Source organism: Dipodomys spectabilis, unplaced genomic scaffold (assembly GCF_019054845.1).
Source record: "Dipodomys spectabilis isolate Male_0828 unplaced genomic scaffold, ASM1905484v1 ptg000108l, whole genome shotgun sequence".
Classification (NCBI taxonomy): Eukaryota; Metazoa; Chordata; class Mammalia; order Rodentia; family Heteromyidae; genus Dipodomys; species Dipodomys spectabilis.
Window position 1 is genome coordinate 10,403,321 of NW_024870785.1, and position 17,274 is coordinate 10,420,594.

Here is a 17,274-nt window from a genome sequence, read left to right on the forward strand (position 1 = left end):
ATATATTCTTTCTTGAGCCTTAATAAGTCTGCCATTTTTATGTTTTTCTTCTTCAGCTATTCTGTTTGAATGTGTGCACACAGTCTATTCTATTTATCCTAAATCAGATTTACTTGAGAAGGCAGCCAAATGCATAGGAAAATTTGTTCTGTCACCTAAAATAAACCTCAAATATCTAGGTAAGGAAATTGGCTTTTTTGCTAGGAATTTTAAACAGTGTTTGAAATTTGCTGGGTACTTGTTGTAAGTCACTTCATGTAATGTAATCTTTGTGTCTAGGACTGAAGGCTCTTACCTATGTTATCCAACAGGATCCCACTCTGGCTCTTCAACACCAGATGACAATAATTGAATGCTTAGACCATCCTGATCCCATTATTAAAAGAGAGGTAAACTGGAATTTTGAATAGTGTACGTAAAGTGTTAACATTTCTAAACTTTTGGTTGGTGTTCTGGAGAGAGATTAAAGTGGCAGATTATGTCTTTTAACTTTTCTGTATATTGAATTCAGTCAACAGTGACAAGAATTTGTATTTTGTTTTAGTTTTGTGTTTGGAGATAGCATCTTGCTAGGCAGCTCAGGCTAGACGTGACCTCATAATCCTCATGTCTCAGCCTCTCAGGTGCTGGGGTTACAGACATACACCACCATACATGGCTTACAACAGTGTTTTTAGATGACAAATTCAAGAGTTTAATTTCAGTTATCTATCTGCATTAATTAGTGTCTTTATAGCCTAAACATGATATGGGAACCTGAATTCTAGTACTAGGTCGTCTTATGAGTATGTATTATAAACAGTATAATTTATGATGGACCAATTGACATATATAAAAGCCTTTCACTTGGGCCAGTCTTGAACTGCAGTCCTCCTATCTTTGTCTCCCAAGTAGCTGGGATAACAGGAGTATGTCATCACACCAAGCCAAAGTTTTTCATTCCTGTTTCTTTTTTCTTTTTTTTTGGTTGGTTGTGGGGCTTGAACTCTGGGGCCTGAGTGCTGTCCCTCAGCTCTTCAGCTCAAGGCCAGTGCTCCACAGCTTGAGCTACAGTGCCACTTCTGATTTTCTAGTGGTTTATTGGAGATAAGAGTTTCATGGACTTGCCTGCCCAGGCTGGCTTTGAACCGCGATCCTCAGATCTCAGCCTCCTGAGTAGCTAAGATTACAGGCGTGAGCCAACGGCCCCTGGCTACTCCTGGTTTTCAAAAATAATAAAGGTTAGCTGGTGGCTCACGCCTGTAATCCTAGCTTACTCAGGAGGCTGATATCTGAGGATCGCAGTTCAAAGCCAGCAGTTCAAAGCCAGCCCGGGCAGGAAAGTCCGTGAGACTCTTATCTCCAATAAACCACTAGAAAACCGGAAGTGGTGCTGTGGCTCAAGGAAGGGGTAGAGCGCTTGCCTTGAGCTGAAGAGTGCAGGGTCAGCGCCCAAGCCCAGAGTTCAAGCCCCACGACTGACCAAAAAAAATAAAGGTAAAGCTTGGCACAAGTGCCTCATCCCTATAATCCTAGCTACTCAGGAGACTGACATCTGAAGGATCATGGTTCAAAAGCCAGCCTGAGCAGGAAAGTCCATGAGATATTTATCTCTTATTAACCACCAAAAAGCTAGAAATAGAGTTGTGGCTCAAGTGGTAGAGCACTAGCCTTGAACTAGTGGAACAGGAACAGCACCATGGCCCTAAGCCCCAGGATTGGCACAAAGAAAAAAAAATGTAATGATAAAAAGGAGAGAATATAATAAATATATAAATATCTTATAAGCAGAGAGATAAAATACAGCTTGAGTGAATACTGTGAACACTTAATGACTAATTTTTAAAAGATCATGAACTTGAATTTTAAAAGCTTTTTTTGTTGTTGGTGGTGGTGATAGCGCTTGAACTCTGGGCCTGGGCATTGTCCTTTAGCTCTTCAACTCAAGGTGAGCACTGTACCACTTGAGTCATAGTGCCACTTCCAGTTTTCAGGTGGTTAATAGGATATAAGAGTCTCATGGTCTTTCCTGCCTGGGCTAGCTTTGAATCATGATCCTCATATCTCAGCCTCCTAAGTAGCTAGGATTATAGGTGTAAGCCACCAGCGCCTGGCTAAAATTTTATATTTTGAGAAAATATAAACTTCTAACTTTTTAATTTTTACATTACATGTTTTGATGTGTAATTGTCTGATCCTAATTAGCTCAATAATAATTGTGATCAATTTACTTTTTGACAATTTCACTTTAAACGGTTTTTAGATAAGTTTATATTTCTTGATCATCTATTAACTACCTAGTAGATGTATGAAAAAAGTAGGCCATTTAATTGTGTTATAACCAAATATGTTATTGTGTCTATTGATGTTATCCTGAGTCAATTAATAATGTTGTTTTTATTTTTCTTTGCTAAATAGACACTGGAACTTCTTTATAGAATTACAAACACACAGAATGTAACCGTTATTGTCCAGAAAATGCTTGAATATTTACATCAGAGTAAAGAAGAGTATATCATTGTCAATTTGGTTGGCAAAATTGCTGAACTGGCTGAGAAATATCCTTTGCTTTGACTATGAGTCATAAAATACCTTTGGTTATACAGTTATTTTAAAATGATTGGTACAGGGCTGGGAAGGTGGCTCAGTGGTAGAGCGCTTGCCTTGCATGCATGAGGCCCTGGGTTCAATTCCTCAGCACCACATAAGCATAAAGAAAAAAGCCGGAAGTGGTGCTGTGGCTCAAGTGGTAGAGCGCTAGCCTTGAGCTGAAGAGCTGAGGGACAGCGCCCAGGCCCAGAGTTCAGGCCCCACGACCGGACCCAAAAATAAAATAAAAAAATAAAAATAAAATAAAATGATGGGTACAGACTTGAATGTTGACTCTAGGGACCTAGCAGTACCTTTCATTCTTGGTTTTCAAGCATTCTTTTTTCAAATATTTATTTGTCTGTTTGTTTGTTGTTGGTCGTGGGGCTTGAATTCAGAGCCTGGGCACTGTCCCTGAGCTCTTTTACTCAAGTCTAATACTCTTAACACTTGGAATCACAGCATCACTCCTGGTTTTCTGGTTGTTAATTAGAGATAAGACTCTCACAGACTTTCCTGCCTAGACTGGCTTAAACCATGATCCTCAGATCTCAGCCTCCTGGGTAACTAGGATTACAGGCATGAGCCACTGGCACCCAGCTGTTCCTGCTCTATTTCGATTCTGTAGAAGTTCTTGCCTTTGAAGAAGGATGGGTATCCTAAAATGCACCCTTTGTGATATTGTTTGTTGTTGTTGTTGGTTGTGGGGTCTGAACTCTGGACCTGGGCGCTGTCCCTCAACTCTTCAGCTCAAAGCCCTCTACCACTTGAGCCACAGCGCCACTTCTGGCTTTTTCTGCTTATATGTTGCTGAAGAATCGAACCCAGGACCTCATGTATGCAAGGCAAGCACTCTACCACTGAGCCACCTTCCCAGCCCCTATTGTTTGTTTATATTGGAAGCTGTCACATTAAAATGGTTAGAATCTCCTGTTACAATTTTGTATATGTCACCCTTTTTTATTTTTATTTATTTATTTATTTTTGTTGGTCGTGGGGCCTAAAGGCCTGAACTTCGGGCCTGGGTGCTGTCCCTCAGCTCTTCAGCTCAAGGCTAGCTCTCTACCACTTGAGCCACAGCGACACTTCCAGCATTTTCTGTTTCTGTGGTGTTGAGGAATCAAACCCAGAGCTTCATGCATGTGAGGCAAGCACTCTACCACTGAGCCACTTTCCCAGCCCCCCTTTTTAATTTTTTTTAAAGCTAGGAACCTTACAAATCATAAGTTATTTATTTATTTATTTATTTATTTTTCCGTTCTGGGTTTAAACTCTGGGCCTGGGTGCTGTCCCTCAGCTCTTCAGCTCAAGGCGAGTACTCTATCATTGAGCTACCTACAGTGCCACTTCCAGTTTTCTGATTGGTTTATTGGAGAAAAGAGTCTCATGGACTTTCCTGCCCATGCTGGCTTTGAACCATGAACCTCATTATCTCAGCCTCCTGGGTAGCTAAGATTACAGGAGTAAGCCACCAGTGCCTGGCTATTACTGTTTTTTTTGAAGGACATGTGTTGTTTAATCCCAAGAAAAAATGAATGAGTAACATTAATCAAATTCTTTCAATTGCTTATATTTAATTATGTTCTAGACCTTGTTATAGAGCACAATAATGAAACTTTAGAACTGATGAGAAATATAATAGAAAAGAGGTTAAATCACTTGTTCAAATATTCACACTACAACACTTAGCCTATCTGACATGGATCTAATTTTCCATTATTTATTTGACCTTAGGTGGTTCATTTATTTGAATTAATTTGTATTTTTTATTGAATGTTTATTACCATGGTATAGAACTCAGTTTATTATTAAGTTTACTAAACTTACTAGCGTATGTGAGTAGTACAAGGAGGCTTGACTTTGATAATTCTGTAGATATGTATAGTGTACTTTGAACCGAGCTACTCCCCACTCAATATTATTGAGTACTCATTTTATGAAAAGTTAAGTATAGAACTAAAGTATAGGTGGCAGAGGTTAAAGATAAAAGTGCCACTGTAGGCTGAATTGGGATTATTTTGTAAGGATTGCTGCAAAAAGGATAATTTTAATTAATTTGGAAGTATACTTATTCTTAACACTGTGGACACATATGCTCCCGATAATTCTTGGTTTATTCAGACAATGAATGCTGTGTTTTCAGTGGGTGGAGACGTAATGCACCCTGATATTCCTAATAACTTTCTGAGGCTGCTAGCAGAAGGTTAGTAATGATTATAAAATTTAAAAAATAATAGTACAGAGCCATATGAAAATTTGAGGATATTAAAATGGTGTTTCAATTTCTTTGTAGGCTTTGATGATGAAACAGAAAATCAACAATTAAGACTCTATGCAGTTCAGTCTTACCTCACTTTACTCGATATGGAAAATGTATTATACCCACAGAGATTTCTTCAAGTTATGAGTTGGGTGAGCAAACTATCTTACATCATAAATTTTTGTAACTTTTTAAAAATAAAAACCAAATATGACTATATATTTCCTCCATGACATCATTCAGTTGTACTTTGTTAAGTCCTTCAGCTGTCCATTTTCTTTGTCCATTATTACATTCTTTCTCTTATTTGTTTACTTCTCTATTCTTTCTGACACCTATTTTGTCTTGTCTTTGAATATGGTATTTGCCTAAATATCCATTTGTGTTTACAATGTGTTGTGTTTTTACATGAAGCTAGAATATAAAAGGCCATCTTTCATGAAATCTTAAGTATGCTAACATGAGAGTTCCATTTGTTTTCCATTTAGTAACAGTGTGAAAGTACTTGTAAAACTAATTTGGATGTACAGAAGAAAATAACTTATAAAGGTATTCTGCTTAATATTATTAATGATAAAGATGTAGAAAATATTTCTGTATTGAATTCCATTTCTTTTGTATAGAGTTTGTAATTTTTCATGTACTCTTAAACTTAAAACTTATACTTTGTTTCTTTAATTATTTATTCACTAAGGGAGTATATTTAAATATACTGTATCAGTAGGTACTTTAGGTTTCTGAGTATAGAATAGAATACAGTGTAACTTGATATAACATCTCCTTTTTTCTTACAGGTTTTAGGAGAATATTCCTACCTCTTAGATAAAGAAACACCAGAGGAGATTATAACCAGGCTCTACAAGTTACTTATGAAAGAGTCCATTTCTTCAGAAACAAAAGCCTGGTTAATTGCTGCTGTAACCAAGTTGACACCCCAAGCACACTCTGCTGATATAGTTGAGAAATTAATCCAAGAATTTACCACATCTTTGGATACTTGTATGAGGCAGCATGCATTTGAATTAAAATATTTGCATAAGAATGTAGAGCTTATGAAGAGCTTGCTTCCACGTGATAGGAGTTGTGAAGACTTGGTGGTAAGACATCTGAGTTCCATGTTTTTAAAATTTGTGTGCGCTAAATTGTGTTAGCTTAAGTGTTAAAATGTAGGTATAATGTTATGAAAGGAAGTTAGCTAGGTGGTCATGATTCAAAATAATCTCAAGGATCAGAGAAAAGGCAAAGAAACAGCAAAAAGTAAGAGTAGAATGTTGTGGGCCATAAGCCCAAGAATACCAGCATCTCTAGAATCTGAAAAAGACAGGAATTGATTCTCCCCTCCAACATCCAGAAGGCAACAGCCCTACCAACACATTTTGGCCTCCTAGCAAAAGAAAACTTAACACAGTCAATCTGACTTGTAGTATGCATGTCTGTTTCTTTTGTTCTTTATAGGGTTCCTGAGGATGGAAATTGAGTTTGTCTTTCTCTCATTCATAGCACCTGATAGATGCCCTAACAGATGCTCAAAAGCATCTGCTTTCCCTGCATTGGAGTAAAATTAATACTAACACAAAAAATTTACATTGCTTGGTTCTTAGCTTGGTGAGCTGATATTTCAGAAAGCTAGAGTTGGGTAGTATTGTTAGAATTAAAGCTTCTGTTTTTTTACTTAAGATTTTTAAGGATATATGGATGTATAGTAATTTTTGCTTAACTTTTAATACAGGTAGATGCATCCTTATCGTTTCTGGATGGCTTTGTAGCTGAAGGACTCAGTCAGGGGGCAGCACCTTATAAACCTCACCATCAGCGCCAGGAGGAAAAGCTTTCTCAAGAAAAAGGTGGTTTTTTGTGGGCTTAGATTCAGTTAGGTTGTAGTGATACAATTTTTTTGTACACGTGATTTTGTAGCCATGTAAGTAATGATTAAGGGCATTTACTTTTTATTATTTCCCTTTAAATCTGCCTGTGATTTGTTTACCCTAACTAGGTTTTCAAATGAAAAAACAATTGGCCTTGCAGTTGTTCTAAAACCATAGGCTCTAGATAACCTTGAACTGCTATCCTTCCAATATGAGCCTCCCAAGTAGCTAGAATTATAGATGTGAGCCATCAGTGCCCAGCTTAGAAAGTCCTTTTTCTTAGAGGGCATATAGTCTGAAAAAGATACATTTACCAGTTGGGATTAGATTTTAGCTAATTGCAGATAAATGAAACCAGTGGCTCCTAACTGTAATCCTAGTTACTGAGGAGATTGAGATCTGGAGGATTGAAATCTGAAGCAAGTCTGGGAAGAAGAAATCAAATGGACTGTCTCCATTTAACCAGGAAAAAGCTAGGCTGGAGGTATGGGTTAAGTAGTAGAGAACCACTCGTGAGCAAGAAAGCTGAACAAACAAGTTTGAGGCCCTTAATTCAAGGCCTAATAGCCAAAAACTAATGAAGAAATGAGAGGGATAGTATACAACGTAGAGGATGGTTATTGTGTTCTTATTAAAAAGAAACAAGATAATTAGGCATTCCTTTGTGAATGACACCGTTATGATTATAAAAAAAAAACCCAGGCTTATTTGATGTTCTCTCCTCCTGAATGTTTCATTTCATGATCCAACATGGCTGCTTGCACTCCAGCAACCAAGTTTCATGCTAGCCAGAAGGAAAGAGATAGGGGGAGAAGAAATTGTTTTCCCTTCTAGGAGGACTTCTCCCAGATGTTCCATACAAAATATGTACATAACTTTACTGGTCAGAACTCAGTCACATGGCAAAAGGAGTCTAAGAGTGTCTCTTTTCTGGCTACCCAAGTGTCTAGTTAAGAATGAAGGGCTTAGCTGGGTGCTGGTGGCTCACGCCTGTAATCCTAGCTACTGAGGAGGCTGAGATCTGAGGATCACGGTTCAAAGCCAGCCTGGGCAGGAAAGTCCATGAAACTCTTATCTTCAATAAACCACCAGAAAACTGGAAGTGGCGCTGTGGCTCAAGCAGTAGAGCGCTCGCCTTGAGCTGAAGAGCTGAGGGACAGCGCTCAGGCCCAGAGTTCAAGCCCCACGACCAATTAAAAAAAAAAAAGAATGAAGGGCTTGCAGGGCGCCGGTGGCTCACGCCTGCAATCCTACCTACTCAGGAGGCTGAGATCCAACGATCACAGTTCAAAGCCAGCCTGGGCAGGAAAGACCGTGAGACTCTATCTCCAATAAGCCACTAGAAAACCAGAAGTGGCACTGTGGCTCAAGTGGTAGAGCACTCGCCTTGAGCTGAAAAGCGCAGGGACAGCACCAAGCCCAGAGTTCAAGTCCTATAACTGACCAGAAAAAAAAAGAATGAAGGGCTGGATTAGAAAGAAAGGGAGAATGGATGTTGGCATCTGTCTGCCATCATAACTATGAATTTCCTTGGCTGATTGAATTTATTTAAATTATACAGATTCAAAAGAATTAGAGCCTGAGTATACCTTGTTGCTTGTCAGTAAAGGAGATTTCACACTAAGGTCTTCATCAGTTCATTTGATAAAAGAATGTGCCTAGGAACTTTCGTTATGCAAACAAGGTCATCTCTTCATTTAGAGCTCATTAAATATTTTTGCATGAGAGCAGCAACTTTTCGCAAGTCCTGATTTCTCAGTTGTCTTTTCTAATGGAGTTCTTTAGTTTCTGAGAGGTAAAAATAGAAAAATAAAGGACAGCTTGTTTCTGATCACCTGATGTATAACAACTTCAGTCACCAGTAGCTGCTTTACTGTTATTACTACAAATGATTGATCAGGTCACCTTGAAAGCTCTTTACCATGAAAAATTGTCACTGGCTTCCAGTTTCAATTATTTTAGTAGTGAATAGACCCTCACTGTATCTGCTTTTTGGCTTTGTTTTAAATATGAACCTCTGTTATGTTCTAGTTCTCAATTTTGAACCATACGGACTCTCCTTTTCTTCATCTGGTTTCACTGGACGGCAGTCTCCTGCTGGCATTTCTCTTGGTTCAGATGTATCTGGAAATAGTGCTGAGACCAGCCAGAAAGAGTAAGTTGCTTTCTTGTTAAAATTGAGAACTTTGGAGTATATAAATGTCTTTTAACATTCCATTGCTTTCTGTCTCAGCTTTGGATAATCAGATCTTTGTATATTGTAGGATAATTTTTCCAGAAAGTTTCCTGTTTCAAGGGTCTTCAAATCATTCAAAGGGAGAGAAACATCTGTGACTATGTATATAAGAGTATTTGAACCCTTTGAAGGGTTCCTAACACTAAATTCTGTTCAGGTTCTCATTTCAGATTGCTTTCAATGTATTGGTAATGTCCAGCATGCCCTTATCCTTCAAGAGCTTGCCTTACTTGCCAAAACAGCACAAGATGTGTATAAATTTCACATTGTAATAATGTATGTATGTTAATGCTACCTGTCATAAACTTTTTTTTTTTTGTCGGTCGTGGGTCTTGAGCTCTGGGCCTGGGCGCTGTCCCTCAGTTCAGCTCAAGGCGAGCACTCTACCACTTGAGCTACAGCGCCACTTCCGGTTTTCTGGTAGTTTTATTGGAGATAGGAGTCTCACAGTCTCTCCTGCCCCGGCTGGCTTTGAACCGTGATCTTCAGATCTCAGCCTCCTGAATAGCTAGGATTACAGGCGTGAGCCACCAGCGCCCGGCTCTGGCATAAACTTTTAAGAAGCATATCAAAGCATATACAAGTATATAAGCATATTCTACATTCCTCACAATATTTATGTCTGATAATCTTATACCGAGCGCAGTGGAAGATTGACAGCGATTAGATGAATGAACATACAACAAAGTGGCTGCTCTGACTAGAGGAAACTGGATATTAGACTGGAAATATATCCATAGCTTTTGTTCAGCCACTTTGAAAATTGCTTCATCTTTTCTTTTTTTTTTTTTTTCTTTTTTGTTTTTGGGGGGGGGGGGGGGGGGGTCTGGTCATTTGGCCTGAACTCTGGGCCTGGGCGCTGTCCCTCAGCTCTTCAGCTCAAGGCTAGTGCTCTACCACTTGAGCCACAGCGCCACTTCCAGCTTTTTTTCTTTTTGCTTATGTGGTGCTGAGGAATCAAACCCAGGGCCTCATGCATGCAAGGCAAGCGCTCTACCACTGAGCCACCTTCCCAGCCCCGCTTCATCTTTTCTTAAATACCTTGTTAGATCTCTTGACTGGACAAAGCACACCACACACATCCAAAAGGGAAGGAAAAGTTTAATGCCAGAAAGACTGGCAAGCTGACTCCATCAGGACAGAAAGCAGCAGCTGCTCTTAAGCTGAGAGCTGGGGGCAGAGAATTTTACTAGGGGTTGGGGGTACTTCACAGTATGGTTTGAGTGAGATGGGGAGATTGCGAGGTGCGTTTGAGCAGGGGATTTTGTTGTGGTGGAGCTAAGGTTTATGGTTGTAGCTGCCTGTATCACCTGATAAGGCCTGTGTCAGCTAATTTTGGGGAACAGCCTGTGTCACCAGATTTCAGGCAAAAGCCATGCTTTACAGCAGTGCCAAAGATAGTGCAGTGGTTTCTAAGGTGGAAGAGGTTAGGCTAACATATCTGATAGAGAGCCGGGTTTTATTCTTTAAAGTATTAGACTGTGAGTTTGGAAATACAATTAGATTACTTTTAGAGACATAATTAGAAGGAGGAAATTATGTGTGTGACGTGCATAAACACAATGCCGTCCACATTATGTGATGGAAAACTGGTTACTACCACTGTTAATAATACTGTCGTCATTCTCATCCAAAAACTTGGTTTAGCAAAGAAAATTTGTGATCATCCTGAACTATTTTGGTCAATATGCAAAACCTTATTTAAAATAACTACAGTAGGAAAGGGTGACTTGAGCCAACTAGCAAGCATGAGGTCTTGAGTTCAAATTCCAATATTGCCAAAACAAACAAGCAAGCAGACAAACAAGTTTACATAATAGTGTCAAAATCCAGGCAAGATGACTCATGTTTTAAAAAAAATTTGGGTTCAATTCTTCAGCACCACATAAGCAGAAAAAGCCAGAAATGGCGCTGTGGCTCAAGTGGTAGAGCGCTAGCCTTGAGCTGAAGAACTGAGAGGGACAGCGCCCAGGCCCAGAGTTCAGGCCCATGACTGACCCAAAAAAAAAAAAAAAAAAATTCTTTTAGAATATATTTCATATCTTTAATAAGCATATTTTGTGTATGAATGGCCTGATGTTGCTCTTATGTATTTTCTTATATATAGACTGACTGCAGGTAATGCATGACAGAAAATTTATGTTGATAATAGATAAGTGTAGAGGAAATAATTGAGAACATCTTTATTTCTTTTTTTTTTTTTTTTTTTGGGTCCGGTTATGGGGACTGAACTCTGGGCCTGGGCGCTGTCCCTCAGCTCTTGAGCTCAAGGCTAGTGCTTTACCACTTGAGCCACAGTGCCACTTGTGGCTTTTTTCTGTTTGCTTATGTGGTGCTAAGGAATCGAACCCAGGGCCTCATGCATGCAAGGCAAGCGCTCTACCACTGAGCCACCTTCCCAGTCCAGAACATCTTTATTTCTTTGTGCTTGCATTAGGTTTGAACTTAGGGCCTCATGCTCTTGCTTGGCTTTTTTGCTCAAGGCTGGTATTCTACCACCTGAGCTATACCTCCACTTTCACCTTTTTGCTGGTTTATTGGAGATAAGAATATCACTAACTTTTCTACCTTGACTGGCTCTAAACAAGAATCCTCAGATCTCAGCCTCCTGAGTAGCTAAGATTACAGGTATGAACCACCAGTGCCTGGCACCTGGGAAGTATTTTCTGCAGTGGCATTTAGGGTGCAGAATATTAAAGAATGCTCTTGAGGTCCACACCTAAGAAAGGAAGGGGAAAAAGCAGGTTTGGAAGAAGAGGAAGAATGCAGTGTCTATGGCAACCTTTACTGACCCCATAGGGAGCTCTTGGGCTAGAATGACCCTTCTTAGTTGCTTTGAGTTGAGCCAGGATGAGAAGCCAGAATGTTACACTTCTGTCCACCATTGGACTGCCCTGGGAGAGACTTAAGCTTCAGTGAAATATTCCCTGCAGCCAAGATAGTCTCTAAACTGGCTAAGAGCTGACAGCATTTCTAGTGGCTGGGCAACAGTCCTTTGTTAAAGATGAATCTGGATGAAACAGCCTCATGTCCACCACACTGGCCTTTATTTTTTCCTCCTACTCCTGCGCTGAGCTTTTTCAGCTCCAGGCTAGTGCTCTACCACTGGAGCCACAGCTCTACTTGCAGCTTTTTGGTGATTAATTAGAGATAGGAGTCTCATATACTTTCCTACCCAGGCTGGCTTTGAAGTGTGATCTTTACATCTTCCTGAGTAACTAGGATTACAGGCATGAGCTACCAGCACCCAGCTTCACACCTGCCTTTTTAAAAAGAAAAAGCTCAAATTAACAAAAGTACATTTATGATTCATACAAGTATAAGAATTAAGAAAATACTTTGAATTAAAAATAGATGTAAGGGGCTAGGAATGTGGCTTAGTGGTAGAGTGCTTGCCTAGCATGCATGAAGCCCTGGGTTTGATTCCTTAGTACCATATAAACAGAAAAAGCTGGAAGTGATGCTGTGGCTCCAGTGGTAGAGTGCTAGCCTTGAGCAAAAGAAGCTCAGGGACAGTACCCAAGCCCTGAGTTAAAGCCCTATGACTGGCCAAAAATAACTTTAAAAAAGTACACATAGGAAGATATTTGAATAATGTTTTTGCTTTCAGTGAGATTTTATGTCATGAATTTATGTTTGTGAATTTATGTTTAATCCCTTTACAATAATGAATTATTTTTGATCTTTGGCCTGTCAGAATCAAATACAGGGTTGTTGTTGTTTTTTTAAGTCAGTGGAGGAAAGAAACTGATTTATGATAGTTCTATTTTCATACAACTTATTCAAGAAATGAAATGAAAATTAAATGATCTAGGAATTCTAAAGTTTAAGAGTTTTACTGCTGAGCCAGGCCTGGTGGCTCATGCCTGTAATCCTAGCTACTTAGGAGGCTGAGATCTGAGGATCGAGGTTCAAAGCCAGCCTGGGCAGGAAAGGCCGTGAGACTCCTATCTCCAGTAAACCACCAGAAAACCAGAAGTGGCACTATAGTTCAAGTGGTAGAGGGCTCTTCTTGAGCTGAAGGACAGTGCCCAGGCCCAGAGTTCAAGCCCCACGACCGACAAAAAAAAAAAAAAAGTTCTACTGCCTTTAATTCTTTGGCTAGAGGGTTGGAAAGTTGGCTGTAATGAAAATAAAATCTGAAGACGTGGGTTTACTGTGGATATATAAAATACAATTTAAAGTTTGTTTGTTTGTTTTTGCCCATGAGATTGAACAGTGATCCTCAGATATCAGCCTCCTGAGTAGCTAGGATTACAGGCATGAGCTATCAGCCCCTAGCTTCACACCTGCCTTTTTTAAAAAAAGAAAAAACTCAACAAAAGTTAGTGAGTAAAAGTCATGGGCTGATATCTGAAGATCACAGTGCAAACTCATGGGCAATAAAGTGTTTTGAAAAGGTACTCAAGCAAAGTAAATATTTGTCAGTTATTTAGATTGGCTTCCTTTCCGCATTGATCTCCTTAGGACAAATAGCCTGAAGCTGGAAGGTGTAAAGAAGTTGTGGGGAAAAGAGGGATATCTTCCAAAGGAGAGCAAAGGGGGTGATGAAGCAGAAGCTCCCCCTGTTCCTCCAGAGACAGCAATACTGGAGAATAGAGATCAAGCTATAACAAGAAACGATCAGTCTCAAGTCCTTACCCAGTCTAAAGAGGAGAAAGAAAAGCAGATGTTGGCATCATCGTTATTTGTTGGGTTAGGATCAGAAAATACAATTCATCTGGTAAGCTGTTTTTTTTTTTTTCCCTTATGAATCCATTTCCTGTTTTTACAGAAACCTCATTCTTGAAAACCTCCTGGCTTTCATGTACTCATGGTAGGAAATGGCTCTCCAAACTTTCATTTGCCATCCTTTCTAGCTCTAGAGCTGCCATTGACATACACCTTATATCCTGAGGGGGAAAATCTGGTCAGTCTGAGTCAGGTGTGCTCTCTTGTCCAACCAGCCAAATAAAGTATGATCAGAGAGGCACTCCCACCCTTGTGGATGGCTGGGATAATGGGAAGTAAGCGCTAAGGGAAGGGACCTTGATTGAAGTATTGTTAGTAAAAATCAAAATACAATATATTGAACAAAAACCACAGAGTATAGTTGAGGGTGTAGCTTAGTGATAGAGTGCTTTTGTAGAATCCATGAGTGCTTGGGGAAAATCCCCAGCACTGCAAAAACAGAACAAGACTGTGGACTGTGAAGTTTTATTTATGTCTTTTTTGTTGTTGCTGCTGTTTGGGAGCAATATTGGGAGTTTGAACCCAAGGCCTTATGCTTGTTAGACAAACCCTACCATTTTGGTCATTATTATCTTTAGATGTTAGGATTATGACTTTTAATTTTTTTGCAGTGTATATTATTTTCATAATAAAATATTGAAAAGCTATATAGGACAGGTGCTATGATGGGCATCTAAAAATAACCACATAAGTCACCTCTTCTAAAGTTGTGATTGGTGAGACTTACAGTTCTCTCATCATCTTTCTGTCAATGCTTGGTCACAGGTTAAACTTACCTGTATCTAGACTACCATTGGGGTCCCATTTTCTTCAGACTTGATGTGAGTTCACTGTCTTCTGGCCTGCTTCTGATTAGTAGCAGATTGCAGTCTCCTTTCAAGACAAAAAATAGACATATATAGAGTGAAAGAAAAGTCCAAGGCAAAGCAGCACCACATCACTACAGCAAACCAACAAAAACAAAGCAGCATTAATTTTTCACCTACCCCCTTTCCCTTGTTTTTCTCCTTTTGGTTAGAGAATGGTAGTTCTTGCTTTAATGTCTTCTGAATTGGGAAGTGAGAGTTCTCTGAGAACTACAAGGTGTTGGGGTTTATGGGGAATGCAGAAGGTATGGAAGGGGAACTAGAATTCTGATGGAGAAGTAGTATGTTAAAGATGCCATGTAGTATTGACTCCCCAGGAGGACAGAGACTTGGACCTGAGAACTAGTTTAGCTAATAGTTTAAATTATGTAGCTGTCAAAATTTTACCATTTACACTGACCAAGATGTATTGTATTTATAAACTTCTATATTAAATGGCACCTCCCTTGTACAACTACTTAAAGATAATAAAACATTTGAAAAAAGAATTTTATGATTTAACATTTTATTGATGTTGGATTTCGATTAATGTATGCTTTATAAAGCTAGAATCTTATGTTCCATTTTCAGCTGGGAAAAGCAGACCCTGTGTCTCATAAGTTCCGAAGGAAATCAAAAGTCAAGGAAGCCAGAAGTGGAGAAACAGCCCATTCTTCCCTCAGTACTTTGTCAAATGTGGTCTGTGCTGATGATGATGATTTGAATACGTTACACGACAGAGGAGACAAGGGACTAAAGAAATTTTCTCTCAGTTCAGAACTTTTGGATTCTAAATCTCTCACAGAGCTGCCTTTGGTTGAAAAACTCTCAAATTGCAGCCTGTCTGCACCTTCTTTGTTTGCTGATAACAACATGGAAATTTTGCACCCACCTCCATCTACTACAGCCTCAGTTGTCAAGCAACTCTCTGTGGTTTCTTCGTTGGAAGAAACTACTGAGTGCATGCATTCAAGTCTTACAGAGGTCTGTAATAATGAAACCATATCAGTGTCTTCTTACAAAATTTGGGAAGATGATTGTTTATTGATGGTGTGGTTAGTTGTAAATAAGACTGATTTGGAGTTGAAAAGTGCTCACTTAGAAGTTTTTCCTGCAGAAAATTTCAAGGTAAGACAATGATTTCTCATTTCTACCTTCAATGTACAGTGCTTACTCAGTGTTCCTGCTGTTGCCTCTCACTTTTCTTGTTGCTTCTTGGTTTGTTTGTTTTTTGTCAGTCATAAGGCTTGAACTCTGGGCCTGGGCCCTGCCCCTGAGCTCTTCAGCTCAAGGCTAGCACTCTACCACTTGAGCCACAGCGCCACTTCCAGTTTCCTGCTGGTTTATTGGAGATAAGAGTCTCATGGAAACTGCCCAGGTTAGCTTTGAATTGTGATCCTCAGATCTCAGCCTCCTGAGTAGCTAGGATTACAGGCGTGAGCCACCAGTGCCCAGCTGTACTTTACTTTTTATACTGAGTACTCAGATGTCAGTTCTGTTTCTTCTTTAGCTCCAAAGTATCACAAATTAAAAATAAAAAATCTAGTAGCCAGACACCAGTGGCTCACATCTGTATCCTAGCTACTCAGGAGGCTGAGATCTGAGGGTCACAGTTCAAAGCCAGCCTGAGCAGAAAAGTCTATGAGATTCTTTTTTTTTTTTTTTTTTGGTCGGTCGTGGGGCTTGAACTCTGGGCCTGGGCGCTGTCCCTCAGCTCTTCAGCTCAAGGCGAGTGCTCTACCACTTGAGCTACAGCGCCACTTCCGGTTTTCTGGTGGCTTATTGGAGTTAGGAGTCTCAACGGTCTCTTCTGCCTGGGCTGGCTTTGAACCGCGATCCTCAGATCTCAGCCTCCTGAGTAGCTAGGATTACAGGCGTGAGCCACCAGCGCCCGGCTGAGATTCTTAACTTAAATAAACTATTCAGAAAAAGCCAGAAATGATTCTGTGGTTTAAGCACTAGCCTTGAGCAAAAGAAGCTCAAGGACAGCTCCAGACCCAGAGTTCAAGTTCCAGGACTCACAAAAACAAAAACAAAAAAAAACAAGTGTCAGATTATAAGTTAATCATCTTTAAAACAATTTTAAAAATGGTGGTAGTGGATCAAACCCAGGGCTTTGTACATGCTAGTTTTTGTTTTTCGGTCATCTTCGTAATGTAGTTTATGAACTTACCATGTTTGTAGTTTTTGGGTTTTTTTTTTTTGTTGGTCGTGGGGCTTGAACTCTGGGCCTGGGCGCTGTCCCTCAGCTCTTCAGCTCAAGGCGAGTGCTCTACCACTTGAGCTACAGCGCCACTTCCGGTTTTCTGGTGGTTTATTGGAGATAAGAGTCTCACGGTCTCTCCTGCCCGGGCTGGCTTTGAACCTCGATCCTCAGATCTCAGCCTCCTGAGTAGCTAGGATTACAGGCGTGAGCCACCAGCACCCGGCTATGTTTGTAGTTTTTATGCCACTTCAATTAAGTAGAAAATTGGTGTTCATAGAATAGAGTATTGGTCCTTACTGTAACATTTTATCACTCTGTTTATAGATCACAGAGCAGTCTGGATGCTGTTTGCCAGTGGTGGATGCAGAAAGCACCACGAGCTTCCACCATCGTGTGCAGGTGGAGCAACCTTTTACAGAAGGGAGTCTATCCGGTTTCCTAACTTATCAGATGGTGGATGTGCATCCTGTTCAGCTCGACTTTTCCATCAACTTATCATTATTAGATTTTATTAGGTAAATATTTTCTGGAATGTTAAATTACTCATTCTTTCAACAAATATT

General features: G+C 39.8%; 1 protein-coding gene across 1 annotated transcript in view; it reads left to right on the top strand.

Annotated features, from left to right (window-relative positions):
* Ap4e1 (adaptor related protein complex 4 subunit epsilon 1) overlaps window positions 1-17,274 on the top strand; it is a 43,454-nt gene that overhangs the window by 22,106 nt on the left and 4,074 nt on the right. Inside the window, exons 9-19 of the mRNA XM_042687636.1 lie at window positions 57-179; window positions 280-389; window positions 2,398-2,537; window positions 4,659-4,771; window positions 4,862-4,980; window positions 5,623-5,925; window positions 6,558-6,672; window positions 8,725-8,848; window positions 13,397-13,652; window positions 15,097-15,633; window positions 17,036-17,226. Coding sequence (XP_042543570.1) covers window positions 57-179; window positions 280-389; window positions 2,398-2,537; window positions 4,659-4,771; window positions 4,862-4,980; window positions 5,623-5,925; window positions 6,558-6,672; window positions 8,725-8,848; window positions 13,397-13,652; window positions 15,097-15,633; window positions 17,036-17,226 — 2,131 coding nt within the window. The remainder of the gene's footprint in view (window positions 1-56; window positions 180-279; window positions 390-2,397; window positions 2,538-4,658; window positions 4,772-4,861; window positions 4,981-5,622; window positions 5,926-6,557; window positions 6,673-8,724; window positions 8,849-13,396; window positions 13,653-15,096; window positions 15,634-17,035; window positions 17,227-17,274) is intronic.